Raw genomic sequence first — 27,058 nt, 5'->3', positions numbered from 1 at the left:
CAGCTAGCTTGTAAGTGGCAGATACGGAAATAAACACTCCCAATGACACATACACACACACACACACCCACACAGACACATTATTGCGCATCACTTTAGTTTTATGTACACGACAATATCAGTAAAAATACCGGTAATAATATTTGAGGTGCTCCACAGTGGTTGAGCAGCTTCTCATCTCCAACCACAAGAACATTATCATTCGCTTTCTCTTTGCCTCGCCCTCTGTCCATTGTCCATATGTTTGTCACCTTCACGATGCCTCTGCATCGCCTCATCTACACAGCAAGAAACCCGGACGGGCAAACAAACGGAATAATGGCCATGTTTCGATTAAGAACATGAGATGCTTCCGTCTGCCCGTTTACATATTCCTCACAAGCCTAAAATACCCTTTAGCGTACAGGGTATGAAAATATAAGTCAAGATAAAGTACTATAAATAGGGGTATATTCATATAAAAATATCAATAAATTCGTATATAATATTTATATAAATTCAAAATAACTTAAGAACACGCCTTTATTTCAGTATGCAAACACGAGAGTTTCAAGAATTATTTTGAAAATAAGAAATTGATTTCTTAAATTAATTGCCTCGAGAAATAAAAATATTATGATCTAAACAATTCTAAAAACATTTAAGGAACTAATTTGTGAATAGTCTCAGCATTTTTATTTCTCTGATCTATAATTTTTATTGCATTTTTTTAAAGTAGATTTATTAGCTAGTTATAAAGAAAAATTTTTGCACTCTTTTAATCAACCGTCAATTAGTTTCAGTTAGCTAATTACCACTTTCTTGTCTGCTCCGGCTCCAATTATTGTATTTATGTCGTCTTTCCCAAACAGTTTTTTAATTACTATTATGGAAATATTTTCAATACATTTACTTCGTTATTATAATTATAATTATAATTAGAAGACTATTAAAATAGAATAAAATAATAATAAGGTTAAATTGTTCGTCAAAAGCCGTGTTCCATTTTCCGGTTCATGAGCGAGGCGAAAAACGTATATTAGAAGCAATTGCTTTATTCAAAACTTCTTTATTATAAGCAAATGAAAATCATATTTCATGGTGCAGATTTATTTATTTATTTATACATACATTTCTTGTGCGCTTCTTAAGCATATTTCTGAGATCTAATTGATTAAATTTATTGTTTTCATTACGTTTTGTTCGCTCTCATGCTTGATATAAATAAGCACTTTGTTTTGTTTTTTCTTACATCAAATATGATAATTAGAATTAAAGATAAATAACGTATTGAAATACGAACTAAGCAATTTCTTTTGGTGCAACTTTTGAGCGATATCAGTGCTGAGACACACACGACACACGTGAGGCAATGAGTATTATTATTGTCTTCTAAATACTTTTGGTTCGACTAAATCAATAAATATAAGTCATAAGCATGAGAACATTTATATATTAAAGTATATATTTTCTATGAGTGTATAGCTATGGGCATTGCTATATGACCATAGCCATTGCCTTTGCCATTTCCATTGTCGGCTTCATATTCCTCAACGGCCAGCTTACAAGCTGACCCAGAATGCATCTTGCCATGTATGTGTATGTGTATGTGTGTGTGTGTACGTTTGATTGTGGTATGTGAGCTGAAGCTGCAATGTTTTACTTACCGCAAAATGCTGTAACTAAATGCAAGCACACACACACACACACACACACACAACTTTATAGATACATAGTTGTGCGTGAGCGTGGCAGACACACGACTACTTACGTAGCACTTGTGGTTGCCAACCTTACAGGTAAAACTACATGCCATGTTATATAAAACGTACATGCACCGACACGCACACACACATACGCACACGTTTTGTTGCACACATTGTTGCCGCACACGCACAGACTCGCTCACCGAGCATATTGCTACGCTAACGACAAAGTTCTTGGCCCCGAAAATTGTCACAGTTTCAAGTTGCATGCTCCAACGGTGCGCACCACATTGACAGTTTAAACTTTAAGTAAAATTTATGCCAGTTACAAGAAAACCGAATACATTCTTGCTAGTTCGTATGCATACAGAGAAATACAGGGTGTTCCCGCAGCCATAGAGAAACAATTAATTGGACCACTTTCATACAAAATGCAAATAAAAAGCGAACTCTTAATTGGCTAAACTAAGTGGAGCTCAGCCCAGTTTCTAGAGTTATTTGGAAAGAGTCACATTTAAATCATATTTAAAAGAAAATGATTTTTTGTTGACAGCTAAAGGAACTTTATAAATAAAAGATACTTTTAATTATTGTTAGATAATATTCGAATTCAGTCTAAAAGAAAAAATATATTATTAAAATAAACAAAAGGAATGTAATGTAATTATGTTGACATATATAAAACAGCCGATATGCATTATTTAATTAAAATAATTTTTTAATACTTTCATTTGAATTTTATTCGAATGTATATACACTCGGGAGTTTCTTCAGAAAATCATGCCATGTCACCCTATAAGTTATTTGACTTAGCAAAATTGCTCTTGTTATTGTTGTTTTATTCTTGTGGGAGCCCCCTCGAACTAATTTAGCGTAAAGTGTACTTTTGCCTAATTTGGCAATCATTTATGCACTCAGCCAGCCAATCAGTCAATCAGCGTAGGACTAAGCAGCATCAGTGACTGCTCTAAAAAGTGCCTGCTGTCCGATAATTCGATTGCTGCCATGGGTAATGGGCTCTAGATAGCTTCCAACCGGGACTCAATCAACAAATGCGCGCGCTCCCAGAGTGCTGGTCAAAAAATTCTCTGTTCTTGTCTATGTGCCTTTGTATCTGAGTGTGTAAGTGTGCCAGGCAGCTTCTGAGTGTATTTGTGTTGTTTAATCAAGTATAAAAAATCAATAAAATAATAAAATTTACAAGAATAACAAACAGTCAAGTACAACAGTGCGTATGAGTAATAGTTAGGCATATGTAAGGTTTATTGTGTTATTTTTACAAGAATTTTGGTCGAGTTTTTACCTAAACACACTACGAGCATTTTATATACATATATTTGACAGCAACAATTTGAATTTATTTGCCAAACATTGTGCAAATAATTGGTTCTGAAAAAGCAAAAGTGTTTGCGCTTTGTGCACTTAGCAAACACTCAAGTGAGATATGTGTGTCAGAATCTTTGTGTATGTATCTATGTGTGTTGTGTGAATGAGGTTTTTCTGTGACCTGACAGGCTAGTAAAACTAATTTATTTTCAAGCTTAAGCGAGGCCAACTGGAATGCTGATAACACTACAGTGAATGTGGTTTAACTTTACTGAGAAAATGCAGCTTTAAAAGACAATAAATTGAAAATATTGATGAATATTATCGGAATATTAAATGATACTCGTGGGGTTAAACATTATTATTTTTAAAGAATGTGCCTCGTTCTAGAAATACAAGTAGTTTTTATATTGTTTACACATCCCAACTCCCTATTTTGAAACAATAATAGCCTGATAGTTCCTTAACTTTAAATAGTTTAGTAAATAACAGTAAATAGTTTTTAATATAATGCAACGCGTGGATGTAGAATAAATAGATTCAATCCCAATAATGCATGAATTTATCAAAGATCTGTCAAAGTCCTTATTGAACTATTTTAAATTTCCCAATTGATATTTATCAATTTGGTAAATATTTCGCAAAAGCGCATTGCAGTAAAAATGCTTTAAAAGAATTTCGCTTGTGTCCGTTTTGTTCTTATTGTTGCTGTTGTTGCTGTAAGGCTCTCTTTTTACATTAAGCCCGTATTCGCTCGACACAGCACCATGTGAATTTCGCTTTTTCTGTAAAAATGCATTTGGCCGTAAAAGGAATGCATTTTTATAGCAGAAAAGCCAATCATAAAAGTTACGGTCGACATACAAAAGAACATCACTGTCGGGGACCCAGCGCAACCATTTAACATGCTTTTAAGGTGTGAAAATTCGAATGTAAAAAGGCTTAAAAAAAATTAAATCAGGCTTTAGCTTAAAAATAGTTGTTGCTTTCACGGAGGTGGTGTTTTTATACTGTTTTTATACTTGTATACTTATTAACGCGATTGTAGCGCATATTTTTCTATTTTACTTCAAAAATATTTCAATAGTTCACGCACTCGTCAACGGTCGTTCGTTGTAACAGAAAATGAAATTCGATACTGAACTGTCAGATTAAATTTCAGAGCTGTAACAATTTTTGTCCAAGTGACAGTTAAATGAAAGTTTGCTTATTTATATCCATTCAACGAGCACGAAAATTGATACTTTAATCGATATAATAATTAACTTCAATGAAGCAAAATTAATTTCATCTGACAGATTCCTCACTGTACATAATGTGCGAGTATATTTGAATAATAAAATATGATGGCGGGAGCACTCGATCGATGCTAGTAAATATGAATTATGTTCAATATAAGAAATTAGAGCAAGTGCAGTGGTAGAGCGATTTAATTGGAGTAAACATTCTCACACACACAATCACATATGGAAATATATGATTTTATTTATATATGAGTCGTAGACTAGGTAAAGCAGAGGCAGTCATGTGAAGGAGGCAGCTTATGAAGTGCACGCGAGGCTATTCAGACGATTTTCAAATAAAAGCAATATCCTCTTTCGCCTTTGCTTGCAAAATTTTTCTACTTCAGTTCGAGCAAATCCTTTCGATAACGAAATAAATTACTTTCAACAAATGTGCTCACTGCTTTGATTAATGGCAGTAGCCATGGCCAACAGACCAGACCATCTGCCAGCTAACAAGCACACTGGGTTGGCCAATGAGCGGACGGCAGTTTCATTTACCGTTTGGCTCCACCACGAAGAGAATTCCGCTTGCTGCTGATGAGCGCACATTTAGTTAAATGTGCTGCTGCTGTGTGTGTATCTCTCAGTGTGTGTTTCTCTGTCTCTCTCTGTGTGTGTGTGTGTGTGTGTGTGTGCCATGTATGAATTTAATTGAGTGCTAAATGGCACGTAAACTGATACGTCAACACACACTCGCGCGCGTTTCTGGAGAAACAAAGTGACAGAAAGAGAGAGAAAGAGAAATTGGGGGAAAGAGAATTCACTTCATAGACAAACTTTCATTTCGCTGGCTGGCTGGACGTCACATGTGTGTCGGTCGAGAAGTTGAAGGCGTTGCCAAAGGCACGTGCACGACACTATATCAACTCACTAATACGAGTATATATACACACACACACACACGCCAGAGCTTAAGCATGCCTAATGTGCAACAATGTTTCAACGATGGCTCGCAAGCCGTCTACACCAAGAAAATAATGATAGAATGCAAAGCCAAAATCAAGGACTTTCAAAACTCAAAATTCTTATTTATTCTACTTATCAGATTTAAAAAAAAAAAACATTGTTAAGGAACATTTGTATATATTTTTAATAAACACTATCTGGCTTAAAAAGCGTAATTGAAATATCTAAAAAGAACGCAATAGCACTACTTGTTATGGAGAGAATAAAGATACTTTTAATCAAAATAAATTTCAAATATTTTACATAAATGTTAAAAAAAAAAAACCGTAGCCTCCTAAGTTAATAACTGATTTTAAAAAAAATTGTAGCCTATAATAAAAGTCTATTGTTTTGGGTCATTAAGTTGAAATTGATTTTTAGTCAATATTAGTAATTTTAGTAGAAATAGAAATAGTAGAAAAAGCCATAATGTGTTCAAAATATGCAAGCACCTAGTTCTACTTTCTACAGTTTGAGAAAGAAAAATAAAGCTAAAACAATTATTAACTAATGTCGTCTTATTCATCACAGCTCAAAATAATCTAAAAAATAAATAAATAAGCTCAGTATTTATTATGAAATGAAGAGTTGATTAGAGTAATAGTATATATATCTTTTTGTTTATTGCTGTTTATTTTTGACGCATAGAAATCATTTTTATTTTATTTATTTGTATTTTTAATTATTTTAATTATAATTTTATTATCATTTAATTTCTAATTTTATTTGTCGTTTTCACTTATTTATTATTTTTTTATTATTATTATTCGTTTTTAATTTTTTTACTATCTATATTTCCTACATTTTTCTCTCTGTGTAGGTAGGCGCTGTCAAATTGCGTTGTGGAACATTTTTATTTGGGAAATCTTGAAATTAATTTCGTTACACAAAACAAACTTTGCAGTTGGTGCCCAAAAAAGTATGCAATGGCAACCCTTACCAGCTGGCAAAAAAAAAACGGGTCCTTTCCTGTCCTGGACGGTCCTGTCCCGTTCAGTTCAGTTCAGTTTCCAGTGCGTCACATTAGTATAGCAATTTGTTTAGTAATCCCTATTGGGACACGTTCACGCTTTGAACTGTGCCCTGACCATTTTCTTGACATTTCTGCTTTCTTTCCTATTTGTGTTGCTTCCCTTTTCTTAGTCTAGCGCAAAGTTTGCTGCCTTGTTAAGCTTCGCACAAACACTCCAAGTGTGGGTGTCAGTGTAGGTATGAGTGTTGGTATGTGTGTGTGTGTTAGTGTATCTTTGTGCCCAGATAAACGTCAACACGTGCAAATAAAAGAAGCGTTGGCAAAAGGCGCCTTGACCACAATGGCTCAAATGATGTTGAGCGCAACTTTTGCCAGTCTGACTAAATAGCTGCTATACGGCTTACACAAAGCACTCACAAACACACACCCACACAGATAATCACACACATGCTCAATGGCACGTCTTTGCCTTATCCAAAGAGAACAAAAAAAGAAAGCTAGAAAGCAAGCAACACACTTAATTCATTCGTGTGATTTATATGAGTCGAATTGAAGGCCAAGCGCTTTTGACTTTAAATGTGGTTGTAGTTTTCGCCTGACTTCCGCCTCTATATCTTCCACCTCTGCTCCTATTTTCCAGTCTTTTTGGGTCAGCTGGGATAGGGCAAGTATTTAACTATGTATTTTTGCGGTGTGGCAAGAGCCAGATGGAAGCCACAAAGAAATACTACTACTGTAGATTTTTGGTTGCTGTGCGACTTAGTGCGGCCATGTTTTCAATTAGAAATTCTTCTCTTCAAAAACTGCCTGCAAAATTCAATTCAAATCTGAAAATGTGCCGACAAAGTCAGAAAGCCAGTCTAAACCGCTGATAAAATGCGACAGCAGTGCTGGAAAGCTTACACAGTCACACACACACACACACACACACACACACACACACACACACACACACACACACACACACACATACACAGACAGACAGAAAGAAGTTCGACATTATGCGAGCTTAAGCCTGCAGAAACAAGTTTTTTGGCTAAATCCACTAGCAGCTCCGCAGGGGGAAGGTGGCGACGATCCTATACAAGCCACGCCCATTTTGTCACTTTGCGCTCAAGCGCAAGCAACTTGTCGTTCAAGTGACATTCAATTATTATTTCAGCCGAGGCAAAAACTTTTTCGCAAACGAAACATTGCGACATTTCGCAAAACGACAACCGACAATATTGTTAGAATGTATTACAGACAGCCCGAAAGGAGAACCGAGGGACTGACTGGCAGTTGCAGAAGGACATAAAGACAGGAGAGACGGCATCATATAATACGTAGTATTTGCGCATTAAATGTAAAACTTTGCAAATAGTTTTCTGCCAAATAAAATCAAAACAAAATATCCAACAATAAAAAAACTAAAATGCGAAACTTTTAAATTGCATTTTGAACGCAAGTTACAAAAAGACGCAACATTTCAAGCAACTGTCCTAATGCCCAGAATTTGGACAGACAGACCAGCAGACAGCCCACTTAAAGACGCCCTTTGATAGTAATTTGGCTTGCATTAAGCTACCAAGCCCATCAGTGCTCAAGGGAATGCACGCAAAAAAATTAAAAATATTCGTGCATGCATGGCTCGCACGAAGCCTTTTAAATGAATGGCAGTAAAAATAAACAAATAACGGCAACAACAACCACGGCTGGTATAACCAACCACAGCGGCAGCTACAACAACAAACAGTCAGTGAAACTTTTTCACTCACCGCACGTGGGAGAATTAATACAAAAAAGTTCAGTCAAGTTATGTTATTTTTACATTTTTTCCGAATATGAAATACTCTGAATGCTTTTTTATATGCCAACTAATAAGATTAAAGAGTTTATCAATTTTATGAATGGATTATTTTTGAAATACTATAATTATAGGCATTCTCTTTGAGGTAATTATTTTTAAAATGGCACTCGAAAAGTTCAGTGCCTATTTCACAGGCACACTCTCTAACAATTGCAAGTTTAACTTAACCGATTAATTCACAACATGGGTGCAGTTAAAATCATGGGTTAATACGGAGAAGGCAGTATTGATTTCTACTTGAAAGACCAACCCCAAACTATTGTCGAGGCAACGCCAACGCAGTATGTAGCAAAGGAAATAGAATTGTTTCATTTCAGGTACTTGTTGTTTTGTATTTAATGGTAAATATTTATGTTAATTATAAATTATTTCAAATGTAATTAAATTGAAAGAAGGAAGGAACAATATTTTATAATGAAAGCTCTTCTGAGATTCTATAATTTCTTTCGTCTTTCGCCTTCCAGGCCTAAACCTGCAACTTATTGGTTTTACATTTACGCCTAACAAGCTATATGTTTTTTATGAAAATATAAAAAATATATATAAAAATTAATGCTTATGTGTGTCCTTTTACAAATAACTTTTTATACATTTTTAATATACAAGTATATAAATATATTTTTATACCCTGTACCCAAAGGGTACAAGGGTATATTAGTTTTGTGCGAGTGCACATGGAACACACAGAAGGAGGCTTGGTAGACCCCACAAAGTATATATATTCTTGATCAGCATGACAAGCCGAGTCGATATAGCCATGTCCGTCTGTCCGTCTGACCGTCTGTCCGTCTGTCTGTCCGTCTGTCTGTCCGTCTGTCTGTCCGTCTGTCTGTCTGTATGAACGCAAGGATCTCCGAAAGTATAAGAGCTAGAATAACCAAACTTGGTATACAGATTCTCCTGAGACCGAGAAAGGACAAGTTTGTTCATTTTTTCTGATCCAACCCCCCACTCCCCCCCTATTACCAATTTTCTATAACTCCCATAATTCTTGGAATTTTAAACTTAAATTTGGTAGTCACATTAGGTTAGTAATTATATATCCGTATACCAAGTTTCATTATGATAGAATGATCAAAAAGAAAGTTATAGCCATATAACCAGGCCCAATGCACACATACATACATATGTACAAGTACACAAACACGCATAAGGCACGATTCTGATGTAAATGTAAATGTATGTATGCATGCATGGAATATTTTATATTTAATTAGTTAATATTTAGTTAATTAATTAAATTAATTTAGTTAATTAATTAAATTAAATTAATTAATTAATTAAATTACTTTTTTGTGGGGTGGTACAGGGTATTTAAGAGTTGAGCCTGCTCGACTTTAGCATTCCTTTCTTGTTTTAATATTTTATATTTAAATATTCATACGTTAACCTGGAGACTTCAGCTAATATGCCCTCCGGCCATTTATTGATATAGAGTGGTATTGAGCGCCACAAGACGTCGCCATGCAGGTCGACAAGGATGCATGACTTCCGTCCTTTGTGTTCGCGCGCTGGTATTTAATTTTTTCCGTTTTTTTCCGACATTGCGTGTCGTTGGAACTGCTGGTCGAGTGTCACATATGCACATTTTATTTATAAACTGAGTTAAGCTCGCCAACGCCAAATACCTCAAGCTCAACACAATACACAAACACCAGCATTTGTGCTTGCATTCCTGCCTTGGGCGACGTTACTCATACGACCCGTTGCATGAGTTCACTGCATACTCGTATATAAAAGTCGTAAAATGCTTATCATGCTTAAGCCGGATGTGCACAGTGTCAAACATATTTTCACAACAGGACCCTGATACAAGAACAAAAACAACGGCTGACGACGACTGCAAAAGCGTTTTTATATAGTTTAATGCATAATTGAAAAGCACGCAAAGTAGCTGTGCACCATAGAAAGAAAAACCAACAACAACAGGAGCAGCATGAGCTCAAGTGGGTCAGGCGACCAAGCGGTAAAGCCATTTAACGACTCAGCTATGCGACTGCAGGCAACTCAGCTGCGAGGCCTGGACTATCCAGGACTTGCCACACGGCCGCCGCTGCCACCATGGCCGCCTGCCTTGCCATTTTATCTGCCTTAATTTACGAGGCAGCTACGAGAAGCACAGCGCTGGCGAATGAAAATAAATTGTTAAATCATGATTTCATGGCAATCAACATTTTTGTTATTTCGCACTTGTTTGCACTCTCAATTTAATTATTTAACTGAACGGTAATGACCAGTATCAGCATCAGAAGCAGAGCCACTCCCTCCATTCGCTCAATTCAAGTGGCAAACAAACGAGCAATGAGCATCAATGGAGCGTTTGATGATTATGTAGTTAAGAATTGTTCAAGCTGTGTGCAAAATTATTTCCAAGAAATGTTTTACACATGTTTTAATCTAAATGGACAAATTTTGCTTTCTTTGTGTGTTTAGTCTTAGGCTACTTTCTTCTTCTAAGCGCTCTGCGTGCTCCTCAATTCCTTGGCGTCGAGTGCGATTTGCATACCCTTGAGTGCAATGCACAGTGAACCCAAAACTGATTCAAAGTTTTAGTTCTGCATATCAGTCAGAGTTTACTCTGAGCCTAAAATATTTCGCTTAAATTTCGTTTGTCCTCTACAAAGATGTAGAACAAAGTAAGCAGGACTTTTGGAACAGGCCATCAATATGGGACTGGTGGGTTGGAAATATGAAATATTAAATTTTGTTTCGAACTTGGTAAATCCTGTAGTTAAACTTTTCAAGTCTTGAAACAAGTGACAATTGTTTAAATCGTGGCAGAGTTGTGACGACCATGTTGAACAGCAAAAATTAGGATTCGATGCGGTCAACAAAGTAACTGGACCTAGAAATTTGAGGAATATTAGAAACATTAAATAAAATGGATAATGGGATGGAATAATTACCAAAGAATGAAAACATCCATCCATAAGTACACAAAATTACATAACAAAATTAATTAAATTCAGATACAATTAATGTATGCTAAGGTTCAATTAGTCTCCAGTTACAGAATATTATACCATTATATGTAAGTTGGCTAATCATTTGACAATTTTAATACCATTTGATCTTACAAATTAACCCAATAAATTAATAATTAATATTGTACAAACAATTTCTATTATAGCGAAAGCTTTGTATTTCGTGTCTAATGTGTATGAGAAGTTATTCCGAATTCTTGTTAAATGGAAGTATACGCTTCTTTTTCTTCAAAATAGTCATTGGTGTAAAATGTCGTCTAATATCTCTTGATTACTGTAATTAAAAACATTTTCTTTGATGAGGAACCATAATCAGTTGCTGAGGGTAAAGAAGAAGAAAGGGTTCATGCTGTTTCACCTCCTTGTAGGAATATACTATATATATGGAGTCCTAATATTAGAGGTAGCATTCGATTTCAAAATCCATAAATATTTCAGAAATGTTCAAAAAACAAAGACTAAGGAGGAGAACAAATATTTTATAAAAACTCCTTTTTATCTTAATTCAAGTTTCATAGATATAAAGATATATATACACACGTAGAAGGGTTAACAAAATATCAACAAGATAAATGCTCTAAAATGGTTCTGTTTCTACATACGTCCCTCAATAGAGTGGCACAAGTTTTCTGGTCCCGCACCCCAGTGTTCAACGCCAGGCACGACTGGAATACAAACAAAAGGCGCGCGCTCAGTAAAATGTGAAAATACTGCCAAAGTATGCAAAGCTGAAGATGCTCGTGAAAACACTTAAGACTCATGCACGTACCATCAAGGAATGGAAAGGGGAGTGGTGAATGACTTGCCTCTGTCTGTCCATTCGAGTTTTGCAGAAAACTTGCAGTTGCACTTCCTGCCGCTTGACGCTTGCCACTTGCATGGTTTGCTTCCTTCCTGAAAATCCATCAGCGCTAATTTTGCATATTTCTCTATGCAGCTTTTGTTTTTGTCAGATCTTAGATCCTTTCATTTTTTCCTGCAGCTCTGACTTAGCGCTTTAGCGCACAGCTCACAAAATACATTGGTGAATGTTCAACGTTTGTTTTGGCACATTTGTGTGACTTTTGCTCTTTCGGGGCAAGCACACACAAACACACATTTCCGTGTACGAACTCGTAAAGCGGGGGCGCAACCTTGTGGCATATGATGATGAATTATGTGCGCCACGTACATTATTAATAATTCCTGTCAACAAAAATACAAATAACACTGCGCTACATTTGTGGTTTATATCTGGCTGGCCACATTGCGTATGCGTAATATGTTTATTTCCTACGCTGCGGCACCAAATTTATTAAGCAGCTGCTGCAAAAGCCAACACACAAAAGCACAACCAAAACAACAACAACAGCACCAAAGCCGCAAAGCTCTTAAAAACACAATAAAAAAGTAAATAAATAAAAACAGAAAAAAACACAATAGTCTCTCTGCACAAGGCCTCTTATTCTTATAGTTGTCTGTCTTTTTCAATGCAAAAAATAATATTTTATTTTAGTGTTATAAAATCTGAAAAATGTGTTTATAATTTTTTTGTGTCATTTATTTTTGTCGAATAAAATTTACATTTGTATCGACTTTTGCACGACGTTCAAATCTAAGAGCAATTGTCTTGGATATATCATTTAAATTAACATTAACTTCTTAAGTAACTATTCTATGTTACAATCTAGAAGTAATGCCAATACGAATTGAATCCTCATTGGACTAGAGGAGTATGATTTGTAGAAAAAGATGGGTTCCAAAAGGCTTTATTCACAAAGCCGGCAAGATTTATGTTTTCTATAAAAATCAACGTATATCTCAAAGCAAAATTCTGAACTATACTAATTGCTAACAGTACTTTTAATAGAACCTCTTCAATTTGTTATTGGATTTATAAAAGAGTTTCATTATCTTTGAAAAAAGAATCAGACGAAAAATTATAACAATTATATTATTATCGATTACTAGCGATATTTAATAAAAATTTCAATATTTTCATAAAATTATTCTGCTTTCTCTAGATATACTCGTATTTGTATCTACGTATCTGTTATTTTATCGTTTGTTTATGCTTAAGAAAATTTATATAGGACCGCTGGTGGTCATTGATAGGCAAACTTTAAGCTTGTCTGACTAAATACAGCTCGTTACACATCTTTGATGTTCCTTGTGGTGAAATGTATAAAAAACAAATGTGCGTTAGATTTTATCCCAATATGAAATTATTTATAATTCATTGTGACACACCTGCGAGCACTTATAAACAACACAATACCAAAAACTCTACAAAAAAAATGTTTTAACAGCATAAATCAATATTCAACACCGTTTTCCGGGAAATTATATGAATCTGTAGGGCAATTATGTTATGTTTGTGCTTGTGAAGATTAGCAAAGACCATTGAGGTCTCCATAGAGTATTGAAAAAATCGAGAGATAAGAAATAAATCAACAGCTTTATTTGCTTCATTAAAAAACTTTAATACGTCTTTGATATTTGCATTACAGACTGTCAAGAAAAGTTCCAATAGAGAATTGATATTAGTTCGCTAAGATTTTTAAAATCATATTTTAGTAGTATTATTTCGTTATTGTTTTGTAAAAGTGGTAGAAACTCATTATATTTTAGAATAGAAAGCTCTTTAGCAAATTTTATATATTCGAGATGTCTAAGGAATCAAAAGAAAACTGTATGTAATTATTTATTATTTTTTTAGTACTAGATAATTATTATTTTTTTAATTAGTCCAAAGACACTATAACTACATTAATTACATTTTCATCTCATAACGTATCCAACTTGTTGACTGAATTTTATTTGCCATGTGGCCAGCTAGGCCCCGATTTCCCTTTGTTCTCAACATATCTCAACATATCTCTTTAAGTTCCTGTACTCTTTAAAAAAAAAAGAAAAAGAAAATAAACAGAATCCCTGACCACTATGCGTTCTCCGATATTGCGTATACGCCCGTTGTTACATCACGTTCATGTACACGCAGGCAGGCAAACACACACACACACATACACAAACATACTCGTATTCGTACAAACAAACAGAGCTGCAGAGGAGGCGAATTGGCTTTTCGCTTTGGTTTTTGTTTGCACATTGTATTGTGTTTCGAGTTTCGAGTGTGCAAGTTAATTGCTTGAAAAATTGAACTCCATCAATTTGCTGGCACACTTACAAGGTACATGCATACAAGTATGTGTATTTTTATAAAGTATACATATGTACATATGTAGTATGTATAGAAGAGCAAATATTTATACATTGTTACAAGGCCGAGCAGCTGCCAAGGCGTTGGCTACTCTTTTATTTATTCAGTTTCTCGTATACTCGTACATACATACGCGTATATAGACACACTCACACCGACATACACTCACATATTCCAATCATCATCATGTGTGGCGTTAGTCGAGGGCGCGAACGTTAACAGGCCACTTAATTTTGGCAATTAAACTTATTGTTAAGTTCCGAAGTTTCGGGAGTCGTTGAGTTTTGCGGCGCGTGCCGAATATTCAATTTTCAAACCAACTAGCGAAGAACCAACCAGCGTGGAATGTGTATCTAAAAACGCATTTGCATATCTGTGTGCAAATGTTTGTATGTACGGCGGTGCCTGTTTGGCTTCTGACATATTGACACAAAATGCTTTCAATTTGTTTTGACGCTTTGTGGCTGACTGCAGTGAAAAATTAATTCACAACTATTTCAAATTTGATTACTATTTTCACATTAATATTCTGTAACTTTTGGCAATTACTAAAGCTTCACTTTGTATCATTAACAAAATAGTCTTTAAATGGTAATGCATCGCACATCATCTGACAAGTAGTCTTAAGACAACAATGCTTGAATTAGCTAATTACTTTCCATTTAAATGAATATTTTATGGCTTACATAAAATGCAGCATATCCCCCTGGTGTGCCATAAACGTGGATGTGACTGTGTATGTGTGTGTGTGCGCGCGTATTTTTGGACAACTTGAACTGCACATTAATTAAATATTTATGTGTGCGCAGAACGCAACAAACGACCCAGCTGACAAACATAAAAGCAGGCAATTGTGTGTACTTACTTAACTGCCAAAGTCAAACAGAGCGAGACATCTCAAGGTACACACAATAGAGACATGCAAGCTGTGAAACAAAGAAAACTTACTAGACACTTCTCCACCTAGAATGAGCTAGCTATAATGCGATTGGATGCTGCCCAATTTTGTTTATTTTAAGCTGAAATGCATAATTATTAATCTTGAATTTCATCATTGCCTCACATAATTAACCATCTTGTCTAATAACTTGAGGACTGATATTTATATCACATTCCTTCATAAATTAATTAAATTAATCATTATTTAAATTAATGATATGCATTAATTATTTTATTGATTCAAAATTAGGAGTCGGTTCGTAATTACTCATAAAATTATATATTTATTTATATTCAGTTAAGTTTATTTTAATGTATTTATCCATCCATTTACATTTATTTGTATATTGATTTATACCTATTTATATTTATATATGTAGGCTAATGTATGTTAAATTTAATTGTATCGCTCATACCAATAAGTAATTTTTTATCTTAATTCATATTTACTACCTTGATAAGGACGTTGTTTAAAATCCCTTCACATTTGTAGAATACTAAGTAGCACTTACCCTCTGAGCTGTGCGTACAAGCGTCGGAGAGCGTTTCTCCCCTTTGGAGATCGAGTTACCCAAAACTGTTCACTTACACGGTGAATGGATTTAGTTTCATTTTCAAATTTCGGGTTTGTTCAGGCTGTACGATGATTAGAGAGGTTCATAGATAGGCATACTTAATAGCCAAATGATTGCAAGTGATTCAGTCTTAATTACGTGGATTCATTCATTCACAATTCATTCAATTCATTAATTCATTCATTTACAATTATTTCATCTCTAATTTCGGAGAACTATCTTGGGAGCAAAGGTAATGGGAAATAACTATTTGCAATAGCATTCCGTCATATTCATTCCAAAGGATGGTAAAACAAATATGTTTGGTTTTCAGTCATGCAGTACTTTAATGTACAAGTATAATGCACCAGAAACAACAAACGCCGACAAAGGATTGTGCTGCTATGCGGCACTGGCTTCTTGAAGACAAACACAATGCCCGACATAAATACAAGAATACACATGCACATACATATTTACAAACAAACAAAATAAACTTTCACCTGCTTCGCACATTCATATACTTGTATATGTACTTACTATATAGTATATATACATACTTATTTACTGCTCATTGTTGAAATGTACAAATTTAACATCTAAGCACAAGACAATGCAATAAAGTTGAAATTAGTTCGGGCCATAATTTCAGGTGAACATCCGGAGGCAATGCAAACTGGCTCATCCGGTTGTCAGTACAATTGGCTGACAATTGTCATGCTCGTCGGTTTGGTTTTCTGCTATAGCCAACAACAACAGTGCGACATATTTGCAACCCAAACAGCCACAGCCACAGCAACAACAACGACAACAACGACAACAAATGCAAAAGCAACAGCGACAGCGACAGCCAGCACGTGTAGCAGCAGGGGCGCCACAACAACAACAACAACGATAACAGAATGTGTCGCCCAAATCCACGCCTCTGACGTCACAGTGTCAAGTGTGGTTAACAGCTGTCGCCGTTACCAAAATGTGGCAGCCAACAACAAGAACACGAAGCGCCGCTGTCTCAGATGATCAGCGACAGTCGTGGGCGACATTGGAGGGAAGGTCAGCAAAGATGGCCATTAACTAGCGTAAATTACAGAGGCACATGAAATGTGTGTAGGTATGTATGTGAGATAGTGAGTGTATGTGTGAGTGTATGCGTGAGTGTATGGTGTGCATTCGAAGTCGTTAATAATTAATAATTGTAATCGAATACGGCAAGTTTTAAACTAGCATTTTGTTGTAAGTGATACTGAAAGTCTCAGCTCGCTTCCAATTAGGCCTGCCGTTCCAAATACGTACATACATTAATGTTAATCAACTACATTAATGATAATCAACTAAGCATTAACGATATAAATACATATGCAGTGAAATCTAGTTAGGGGACAAGCCTGGACCATAATGAATTGGGGACCCTAACCGATTGAGAAAGTATTACATTTCCCTTCATTTGATTAACTCTCAAAGTCGTATACCATTTTCTATTAAATTTCAGATACGAAATAGTGCACTATTAAATAATACATATACTGAAATGTCTATATATGATAGGAATGGTGACACAAATCGCGTTATTCAATTTATTTTCCATTTTTACGGCCTAATCTTTCACTAAAACAGAGGAATGGAATACCTTTTTTTGTGTAGTTATGTAAATATTTTAGGGCTTGCAAATAACTGTTGACTGTTTATCAACGTTACAAAATAGCTGTTACTTAATATATACATGCAACATAATTTAAAAGAAGGAGGTGAAGAGCAAATCCGCAGTTGCAGTTTGGAGGCGTAAATTTATTTCGCTAAACTCCTGTTTCAGGTGCGTCGGTTTTGGATAAAATCTATAACAGATAAATATGCATTGCATATGAAAAGTTCAGTTTACGCATCTTTGGAACTGAGAACTAAGATAATAAAATTTTGTAGCCTAGAAAGCGGGAAACATGAAACAAATTCGAGTTTCTTAGGAAGAAGAGGCTACATACCGTTGTGGGTCAGCCGTTTCCCTAATCCAGGCGTAATTTTTTGCCAAGCTCTACCTCTGTTCAAAGTGTCATCGAAAACCATCGGCAGCAGCGGTTTTACTCGACTTATTCCTGCTTTTAGCTATTAGCACATAGGTATGTATAACAACGAATGGAACAACGCATTCGATACAGTTCGGTTTTTGCTAGAGGGCTTTTCACTGTCGGGCTTGCTTGACTATAACGTTCTCTAATTAAACTCTCTACATGAAATGAACACCGGTATATTGGGTTTGCGGGAGGTGGAAAATGAAACAGACAGAAGGAGGCTTTGCAGACCCCACAAAGTATATACATATACATAAATTCTTGTTCATGCCCTATGTGTGTACGCAGTACGAGTTTGATTTATTTTTTTGATACACTCCGCCACTCCCCCCTACAGGAGGTTTTCACAAACGCCGTTGGTATAATCATCTATATCTTGGAGACTATAAGAAAGAGAGATACCAAATGTTAGTCCAAAATGCCTTGTTGAAGGAAAATCCATCCCCCTCCCACACAATGAGTGATTTTCCATAAATTCTAAGAATTAATCTTGTAATTTTATATTATTTTTTTAATGTTTACATTTTTTTTTAATTTCTATAATTATTCTACACATATTCTAGAGTATTTCAATGTCAGGACATCCGATTTTAGCTTCTCTCCGTGCTTATAAAAATTAATGTTATTACTGATGCCAGCCTTGTGATATGTTGTTTCCGAATTCGATTAAATTGGACGTAAAGTGTTCTCTGTGAAGGTAAATTTTTTTGTTATAGGTTACAATAAACTATGATTTAGACAAGTTTACGTACCGAGTCTGTTGTTTCTAATTGCACGAAGTTCTGGTTGTTCCTATATAGGAATGGAGTTGGGCTTCATTTTGTTCTTGGATTAATTGTGTCATTTTCATAGGCTTGGGAAGGGAACTTAGCCAGCTAGGCAGATTTCACTGCACATGTGTGAATAGCCCCACAACTAAACATAAAATGTAATGAGATTTACGGTTTAATATGTATTTTAAATAGATTTCATTTAAGTAATATGTGTACATAATAAGCGTAATTACGTATTGGCAAAAATGTTGATCACATTACATTCCGCATACCTAAGTATATATACATATATTAACAATAAAAAAATATTCGAAAAATAAATAAAAATCACATGCGATTAAAATTGAATGCCCCAAAGGCAGTGACACGTTTAAATAAATTTATAAATAATCAAATAATAATGTACAGTGTGTGTATGTATAATAATTAGATTAAATGCCACCTCTTTCAGTATCATCATCAGCATGTGTGTGTCTGTGTGTTAGCATAACAACAAGAAAGTATTTAAATTAATTGCCATATCATGCAAATATTTGCGATACGCATTTTCCACACCAAATGCAGCAGCGGAAAATTTTCTTTCGTTTTACTTTGCTCGCTATTATCATTAAAACGGCAATTATATTTCAGTTTGCGCGCAAATGTTTGTGATGCAAACAAATTATGCAACAATACGTATTATTTAAATAAAAAATAAACTTAAATTCAATTTTGACAAACATTTTTATGTGTGTACATATAGTATGTTTGACTAACTAAAGGCAGGCTGTGTGTGCGCGTTTATGTATCTGTAAGAACTATAATTAGCTAAATATTTCAAAGAAGTCTCTTAATACATATTTCATTTGCCACTGAAAGGAGTTGATTGAAGTTGCATATCCTTGCATAGTACAAGTAGATGAATGATGACGCGAATTTCACAATTATTTCCTTATCATTTGGTCGACTAATTTTATTTCTCATTAAAAGGTTGTATTTTCTTTTATCCTACCATTTTTTCAAATGAAAAATAGCTTAGCAGTTCAAAGTCAATATTGTAATTAATAATTAATGTATCTGCAAAACTATCGTCATACGCGTATGTGTAATATGTACATGAACTGGTTTCATGTCAAGTACTTCACTTCATAATGCATTTATGTTCAAGATTGAAACTCTGAATATGCAAAACCATTGGCCACTGGCTAAATTAAATCCACGCGGAACATAAATACTGAAAATGTATAATAATAACCATACATATTTATTTGTGTTTCATAATTGCTATAATTAAAAAAACAAAAAACATTTGCCGCACCATAACATTTTAATAATTTCGCGAACATTTGTCGAACACGGCCGAAAAAAGAAAGCCACAAAACTAAATCGAATAATTGCCTAAAATCACTTTCATTTTACGCGCCGCATAAAATGTGCTTTAAATCGCTTTTTGGTTATGCGAAAAATGTAATTAAATTTATAGTAGATTGGACAACATTTAATAATGAGACTTTATCTAATCTGGCATTATACATATTTTTTTATTTTGTTGCATTCTATTTTTTAATGATAAAGTAGCTGCAATGCAAACAATTTATTGCCAGTGCGTTAATGAATCAAGCTGTAAAAATTGTAATAATTATCAAATACAATATAAAGCTTTCAGCATTGTGTAAAAAGATGACTCATTAACAAATTGATGGGTGTTAGACATAGGCAGAATATAATTATTACCTCGGCCTAGTCGAAGCTGCATGAACTACACAAAGAGAGCTAAGATTCAAAAATTTCAGAGCTATATTTACAAAACACATCATCGTTCATCGTTTCTTAAAAAAAGAATTCTCTTAATTCTAAATGAAGTTGATTTGATTTATTTATTTGGTGACTAAGTCGTTGGATAAATGTTCGTAAGGAAAACTATATAAGAACCGATTGTTAGCTCATTAGCAATACATCAAGCCAACACCATAGCTTTATAGACGATATGAGTTAAAGGAAAAACTGTACACAAATTTTAAGGCAAACAAATTTTGGAAATAATCAATCGATTAAGCTATGAAGATTCGGATTAACACTAGTTGAATTCATAAAGTCCATAGTCCCATTCTTCTATGGGGAGAATATCTAAGCAATACCATCGAGAAAGTACACCTGATAATTTTTTTTTTTTAATTCGCGAATATCAGTTGTTAAATCTGACCTAAGTAGAAAACTATTTTCATTTTACTGACGAATATCAAAAGTAAGAGCAATGCGTATCGGAGATATTTAATTTACTCAACGTGGCAAGCTTGAACCACCTATAAAGAGAGGCTTAACTTTAAATAAAGACTATCAAGGGTTCAAATTAATACTATCCGAATACAAGTATATCCCTCTATTTTTCGTTCCGATTACTTGAGCCTACTCTTTGTTACATCAAATAACATCGTTGAATAATTATCAGCTACGCTTTGAAGCTCACTTATAAGCTTTGTGAAGGACATGCAGACATAAACGTTGAAATACGATTGAATATTGATAAAGCTAACCAATCAAAATAAAATAGATAAATTTTTAAAGGCATATATACTTAGTATGTGTATTTATTAAACCCAACTGTAAACACAACACATGTACTATATATGTCAGACGATTTGTGAACACACACACACAACACAGAACAAGGATATGTATTTACAAAAGTTTAATATATTATACAAATATTATAGAGACATATGTAAGTCATAGGTAAGCTAATAACTCGTGTATTATAAAGTTAATTACTGAACGAACGGGTGGGTGCGTTTCTGATTTAGAATGAATGCGTCGAATTATACGAAATAGTCTGTAAGCAACATGCATACATATACATATTGAATAGTTATTAGTTGAAATAAAGCAATTGAATTGTAAAGAAGGAAGGAAGGAAAAAAAACCGAATCGACATAAACCTTCAACTCTAAACTCATTACTTTTAATTGTTAAATAAACATAAACAACATGCTACTCAAATACACATGCGATTGTCTGACAAAGGAAGTCAACAACAATAGCAATATGAATAAAAACAATACGGAAAAAATAGCATTACATATAACCAAAGCAACAATAAACAACATATGCAAATGTCGCCAGCAAATTTGAGAGTGTGAATATAAATATGAAAATAAAATAAAATAAATTGAAATAACAGCAAAATTGCCGTTTTTATTTGCATACAAAAAGGCGCGACATTTGCTTTGACAAACAACACAAAAAGCAAAATAAGTACGATTGTCTGCATAAAATACGAAATGAAAAACGAATAAATTTTTTATTTACAAATTATGCATTTTGACGTGTTTTAATTGAGGACTCTGCTCTGACATTATAGACTTCTATAAAAAAAACTTTACATCTGTCGCAAGCAACCAAACAACAAATGTGCGAGCACACATGAATGAACCTGAATGAACATGCACGCCTACTATGGAGGGTGGTGCGTGGGGTGTGGGGTGTGGAGGCGTTATTTATGCAAATAGCATACACATATACACACACACCCACCCACCCACACACTTGCACATCGCCGATTGCAGTCCGCTCAGCAAATGCGTAACGACAGGCTAGAGTCGAAGAAATGAAAAATAATCTGCAACGTATGCGTGTGTCACATGTAATCGTTGGATTATAGACAGGCCGCTGAAAACTGGGTCACCAAATAAATCGAATGGGGCTTTAAATTTAAAACATAAGCGCCAGCTGAGTGTATAAGCAAGGCATCCTCGCACAGTGCATCAAATCAGGAAAGGTAAGATTGCTCAGATGCACCCATTTATCAAACTGAAGAGTATTGCAAATAATTGCTTGGAATGGCAACTGCCTTGAAAGAACATTACACAGTCTTTCTGGCAATGTAAGACATTGATTTGGTTTGACAATTATTAAATTTTGTGAGAACTCTTGCCATACAAGTATAATAGGCATGGTTCGAACCCAAAAAACCTACTCTGGAACAAACTCACATCGTGTGATTCCCGCCACAAAACATCATTTTTATTAACAGAATGTGTTTTTAAAACAAAAATATTTTTAATTTTACAATGAAATGTTGAAAGGTGGATGCGTAGGTGATTTGAAATTTATGTTAAAAAATGGTTAAGATAAGTATCTACAAAATAAAATAAAAAATTTATTCATAAGTCGTCACATTTTTGAAATAAATAAAATGGTTTTTATTACATGTGCTTGAGAAAAAGATAACCTTTTCTTGGAATGTGATAACGTAGTCGAACTTGGTAGTTTAGAAAAGTTCCACAAATGCTTCAAATTTTCATCAAATATTCCATACAGAAAACACACTGTGCCTCGTTGGATGGCAACAGCTGCGTTCATTATTACACACATTTCTCCATGTGTATTGCCTGTGTTTGTAAGTATATAGTAACTGTTACCACGTTTATGCGGCAAATTATTGCATGATTTGTCAGAAAAGATAGATCTAAAATCATTTTTTTTAATTTTTAGTTATTGTTTTGCGAACCGGCCCGCAGCTTTGGCCATAACAATACAGTTTGTAATTTTTTGAGGAGATCACATTTACGGAATTTAAGACTGTACGTATTTTATTCGTAATTTAAACTGTATTAGCGTTTCCAACTACAACGACTGAATGGGCCAAGTACCATCACCTGCAAATCTTACTAGATGATGATGGAGACTAGTGACTGCTCCATCCGATTCGTCCTCTGACTGGGAATAGAACGATTTATCGGCTTATTGTCAGATAACCTTCACATCAACTTGAAATTGAAGTAGCTGATTAGCTTTCTCATCCTTAGTTAATACACAGAAGACCATTCTATTGGAATTATGTGCAAGATTTATATTTGAAAAATTAAAAAACAAAGGATAATGGTTTGATACAAAAATGTGTCATGCTGTTGGTATGGACTCTGTATTCCAATGTAACATAAATGTTACAAACTGTTAATTGTTATTATTTCTGAAACAACTTAATATACCGAGCTGATTTTAAAATATTTATTGTATCATTTTACATGCCTTTTAAGTTATATTTTAATTCTTGCATAAAAGCAGTGTATGAAGTTTTTTTGGGAGCTTGTTCAAGATCAGCCGAATGATGTATAAAAGAGGGCCTTTATATGGATTTCTTCATGTGCAGAGAGGGCTAAGAGGTCGGATGCGCAACCGAAGTACTCCCTCACTTTTTTGTTTAAAAAACACACATACATTTTTCTATCGATTATTAGATTACTGTTTTATTTTTTATTAACTGCAGGAAGTTTGAAGCACTCTTTAGTTTTTTAGATATTTGATCTTCTTAAGCCAACCAGCTGCCATGTTCTAGTCAATTTTGGTGAAACAATGTTTTAAAGAGGCTGAGCCACACTGCAGGAACCTGTTGACGGCTAATTCGAGAAGTGAAATCCCTCAGCATAAACGCAGTACGAGTATGTGCTCAAGGATGAGTGTGCGTGCTTTAAATCAAATCGCAAATGGAATCTCACACTAAGCCAATTGAAGTGGGCGTCTCATTAATTAACGCGAACAAACAGACGGAAAAGTGACGGAAAATAGTGGCTACGGATGGGTGTACGGGTAATAATTGTAGGTGCGCACTCAATTGCGAAATGCATCTGTAATTCTATTAAAACTGGCCACAAAATCCCTGCTAATCCACATGCCGCACACATACACACACACACACACACTGAAAAATACAAATGGACGGCTATAAAATAATGAACGTGTTTTTATGTGCATGTGTCAGTGTGTGTGTGTGTGTGACCACAAAACGAGAAGTATGTTCATTGGGTTCATTGCAATGGGCCATCTAGATAGATGACTGATGCGTTCGTCCATTTTGTCGGCAACTGCGTGAACATAAAAACAATTTTTATACGCTCGTCTCACTCAAAAATTTGATGCGCGACTGCTTATGCAAATTTTTTGTTGGCTAAGCAACCGCAGTGGCAAGCTGTGCGCCACATTTTTGATGCTCTTGTTGTTTTTGTGGCCATGTAATTTTGCTCGATAGATTTTACTTAATGGCACGGCATTAGCCGCATTTGTTGCCTGCCCTTTCTGGCCTGCCTCCTCTACTTCGACCCAGTCCGACCGCAGAGCGCCATTTGCAATTTCCTATTTTTGGTTCGTACTCGTATTGATTTAAGGACATTGGAAGTGGCGAAAACAATGTTAAATTTGAAAAGCACGTGTGCGTGGCAAAAGCCAAATAGCATTTGACAATCATTTCACAATTCGTCTGCGTCCCTAATTCTCCTACAATTTCTACAAAATGCACGCTAATTTTCCTGTAAATATACACACAACGCTGAAAGCCTTTTAATGGCATCTGATTTAAGCCGTCACATGAATCGACGTCAGATAGGGGCTTCCACAGCAGCACTCGAAGGCATATCAGAGAGCTGTGTGACCTTTACAGTTGAAGAGTAATGTTGGAACAAGGTAGAAGGGGTGTTTGGTAATTGGATAAGGTTATAAACATAGAAATGACTTTTACTACTAGGGATGCAAGTATGTCTTTCGCTTCCATTCAATAGACACACACATAAATTGTGAACAGTTTTCAATTTGTTGCCATTTTCAAAACTGACTCTATTTATTAATCTGTTTGATCCAATTATTGTTACACAAAACTTTCAACACAATAATTATATTATTTAAGAGTCTTGTAGTTCATGTTTTGTGATATTCAAGCACAATGGATTTAATTAAGGAATAAATTTGAATTGCTTACCAATAAGCCACTTAAGTGTAATATTTTTGTCGAATAAGGAGATGAAACGCTTGCTTGTTAACTTTTCAAAGGAAATGTTGTTCTGGTGAAGGGAGTATGTGGGCGCTATTCTCACGATAAAGAAATGTAGTCCACTGCTAACACAAATGGGATATTACTTCCATCGGGTGGATAATTTAAAGGCATTGCCTTTTCGATTTGCTATCATTCACAAATGGGCTTTAATTCGAATTTCCAAACATCTGTATTCCCTGATTCTTTTCTCATTCATATATCATTTATCATATGAAAGCTCTGTTGTAGTTAGCTTGTGAAGAATTCGGAACGCAGATTTAAAGAAGACATTTTCCATTTCTATAACAATGCAGCGAGTGTAAAATAAAACACAAATAAAAAGTGTTATGGGTGCCAGAAAATGTGGTTAGATAGGAAAATAATAGGAACACAACTATGAAAAGTATTTCCAAAGTGGTTTTCTAAACATATTTGCAATCAAAAGAAAATGATAATTTCCCTTACCTCTGAAATTAATGGATGATTTAATTGAAAGAGGCTTTTACTTAAAAATAGTGATAATAATAATATATTTAATGCGCGAAGAAGCATTTTCTATTCGTTTCAAATACGGGCCAAAAATTGAGTTATAATTTAAAAATATATACAATACTTTAATATACAATACTTTAATATACAATACTTTAATATACAATACTTTAATATACAGAATAATAGTTTAATAATTCAGATGCTCGGGCAAGTTGTTAGAGCGCCAAAGTAGCGCAGAAAAGTAGATTCTGAACTAGAATCGGAAAGTATGCATGGATGAGACTGCAAATATGTGTGTGTGTGTGGAGTGTAAATTTTTAAAACAGATTTATGGCTTGTGCATTGTCAGCGGACTTTCTGTCCATTTTGAGGGCGTGTCCGCTGTGTCTGTGTGTGTGTGTGTTGGCAAACTGACCGCGGCAGTGGCAGTGGCAGTGGCAATGAGGGGGCACGAAATGCCAGTTGAATTATAGACCATTTGAATGAAATTATTTTAATTGCGTAAATCACTTTGCGAGAAACCAAAATTCAACAATGCGGTGGTAACTCTGTGTGTGTGTGTGTGTGCGTCCACTTATTGGGCCAATCTCTTCCTTAATGTGTGCCACATTTGGGGTGCACTCATTCAAATACACACACACTCAGTCCCATTTTGGAGGCAAATGGAAAGCGTGGCACTCAAAACTTTACCAAATATTTCAGTTAGGCATATTTGCACAAAATATTCGGTAATTGTTTACCTCCGCCCGCTCCAAATAGTGTACGAGTGTGTGGGGGAGGGCGTGTTAAATAATTTGGGACGCTTCATTCAGGTCAACAATAGAAATAAATTCTTGCAACAATTGCCGTTAAATTGCCGCCAGCTGCCGATTGGCAAATAATAATTTTTGGCAGCCTCCCCCTCTGCCCCTCCAATCATTATTATTTGTTGAAATTATCGCCAACATTATAAATGCATTGCATTCTAGCCAGCATCGTAACAACAGCTGTAGACTTTTGGGCCCAGCAATAATGGACAGCCCTGCGATACTCGCCATTGATATCAATAATTAAAGTAATAACAATAATACCTCCCATATATACGAACAAACATTTTGCGTGCGGCACGATAATTAAAAAAGTGATAAATACAAATTTTGTGTAAATTACGAAACACACACACACACCCATCCACACATAAATATTGTCAGGCAGCGTAAATTATTTGCA

At 34.9% G+C, this 27,058-nt stretch overlaps 1 protein-coding gene across 1 annotated transcript in view; it reads left to right on the top strand.

Moving 5' to 3' along the window:
* LOC115632403 (junctional adhesion molecule A) overlaps positions 1–17,346 on the top strand; it is a 150,145-nt gene extending 132,799 nt beyond the window's left edge. The window contains exon 7 of the mRNA XM_030529538.1: positions 16,393–17,346. Coding sequence (XP_030385398.1) covers positions 16,393–16,760 — 368 coding nt within the window. The 3' untranslated portion in view covers positions 16,761–17,346. The remainder of the gene's footprint in view (positions 1–16,392) is intronic.
* Positions 17,347–27,058: the final 9,712 nt, after the last annotated feature.

Source organism: Scaptodrosophila lebanonensis, unplaced genomic scaffold (assembly GCF_003285725.1).
Source record: "Scaptodrosophila lebanonensis strain 11010-0011.00,11010-0021.00 unplaced genomic scaffold, SlebRS2 tig00001415-arrow-pilon, whole genome shotgun sequence".
Lineage (NCBI taxonomy): Eukaryota > Metazoa > Arthropoda > Insecta > Diptera > Drosophilidae > Scaptodrosophila > Scaptodrosophila lebanonensis.
The sequence above is the reverse complement of the archived record's forward strand: the minus strand, read 5'-3'. Positions and strand labels throughout refer to the sequence as shown.